The sequence below is a fragment of the Chinchilla lanigera genome, unplaced genomic scaffold (assembly GCF_000276665.1).
Source record: "Chinchilla lanigera isolate Chin_1 unplaced genomic scaffold, ChiLan1.0 scaffold00012, whole genome shotgun sequence".
In the NCBI taxonomy this organism is placed as follows: domain Eukaryota; kingdom Metazoa; phylum Chordata; class Mammalia; order Rodentia; family Chinchillidae; genus Chinchilla; species Chinchilla lanigera.
Genome location: NW_004955413.1, coordinates 4,969,407 through 4,971,211, shown reverse-complemented (window position 1 = coordinate 4,971,211; position 1,805 = coordinate 4,969,407). Strand labels below are relative to the sequence as shown.

At 37.8% G+C, this 1,805-nt stretch overlaps 1 protein-coding gene across 2 annotated transcripts in view; it reads right to left on the bottom strand.

The window, feature by feature from the left end:
• Positions 1-203: 203 nt before the first annotated feature.
• Positions 204-1,805, bottom strand: part of LOC102015092 (antigen WC1.1-like) — a 40,756-nt gene continuing 39,154 nt past the window's right edge. For both annotated transcript variants that reach the window (XM_013511514.1, XM_005378866.1), the window contains one exon: positions 204-834. In XM_013511514.1, coding sequence (XP_013366968.1) covers positions 717-834 — 118 coding nt within the window. In that variant the 3' untranslated portion in view covers positions 204-716. The remainder of the gene's footprint in view (positions 835-1,805) is intronic.

The window sequence follows — 1,805 nt, the reverse complement described above, 5'->3', positions numbered from 1 at the left end:
AGGGAGAAGGAGGGCAGGGAGAGGAAGGGATTAAAAATAATTTAAGATGTATTGCATGCATGTACTACTCTCCATGAGGAATGTAACCATTGTCTATTGCAAACATAAACTAATAAAAATTTAAAAATAATTAAAAAGAAAAAGCAAAGGCCATTAAAGTTAAATATATATTTATGAACAAATATATTTTAGATTTTATAAAAGTTGAGTAAAATTACAAGAGCTGTATTCATTTCCCTTCTAGATAACCAACCCCATTCACTTTGAAAAAGACTTCCAGGTTTTAAGAAAGGATGAATGGAATATTTTTTGGAATACTCAGTTTTGGAACTCAGTTTCTGATCAGCTTCCTAAATGTAAGCACTGACATCAGGATGACTTTTCATGTTTCATGCTATTCAAACAAAGAACATCTCTGCACCTAAAGGAAGGCAAGAGTGTGGTCTGTGGGAGACAATAATGTGGCTCTTACAACTGAGATTTCACTCAGTGAAAAGAATGTGTATGAGGACTGCATTTTCCAAAGTTAATGGGGTTCAATATACCTCATTCTTAAGAGAATAACTCTGGTCAGTGAAGGGTTGAGTATTTATTGTGAATAACATCCTTTAATAACAGATACATGTTAAAGCTTTGCAATCATAAAGACAGAATTCTCATTTGAGAAACAAATCATAGAGAAGGTATTTTCACACTTGGTTGCTCCAAATAAGGCACTATACAGCATCCAGTTCAATATCATCATACCCAGTTTCTTCTTGTCTCAGAGCCAAGGGGGATTCTTTCTCATCCATGAAAGAAAGGGTGGCTTCTTGGGAGACTGAACAGAGTTGCCTGAAATGGTAAAGGAGAGCACGGGTTTGAGTAATGACAGAGGGAGAGTGTATGGTTTGCCTGCAGAAGGAAAGATTAGTGTAGAAATGGATGCAAGATATCTGTGTGGAAACAAGACTTGTCTGAAAGGCAAGATGGACCTGCCTCACCCCTATTTTAGCGGGCAGGGATTGAGACAGGGTCTTGTTATTAAGTTCAAACTGGCCTTGAAACACTATGTAGCCCAGGCTGGCTTCGAACTCAAAGCAATCGTCCTATCTCTGCTGCCCAGTTGCTGTGCACTGCCATGTCTGGCTTCATACCTCATACTGACTCTTTGTATAGTCTTATCTTGATCTGAGTGATGGGAAGGAGGAGTGATAGTAATGGCAATGCAGGGGAAGGAGACATCAGTTCTTTTACACACCAGGCAGGTATGATTCCTTAAGGAATGGAGACAGGAGATGGCCCTTCATGATTCCTCAGTACCTCAATAATAGAACACACTTAATCTCAAAGTATTCATGAGAACAATTTGAGTCCTCTGTCAAATGCCAAAACAGAGCAGTTCAACCTAATCCCATGATATCTTGCTCCTCATGAACCACATGCTCCCAGATAAGCAGAATGCCTGGTCTTGCATGTCAACAGAAATAATGCAGAGAATTTATCTCTTCCTCCAAGTGAAGAAATTTTTTGATCCTTAATTTAAAGCCATTGCACATTCTGCATTAATTGCACCCAATGTCAACCTCAAAACTTTGGTTATATGGCTACCTGAAATCAATACTTAGAACTCATATATGTAATTTACTTTACTCTTTAAGAATTACACAAAATGTCTCACAATTTAAAAGATCCCCTATATTTATTGTCAAATCATATATATTCATTTGGGGTGTGAAAATGAGAGCAAAAACACAAAGTTTCTGCAACTCATACTGTAGCAGAAAATTCCCAGAGCCAGTATACTTCCATTGTCCAGGTGATAG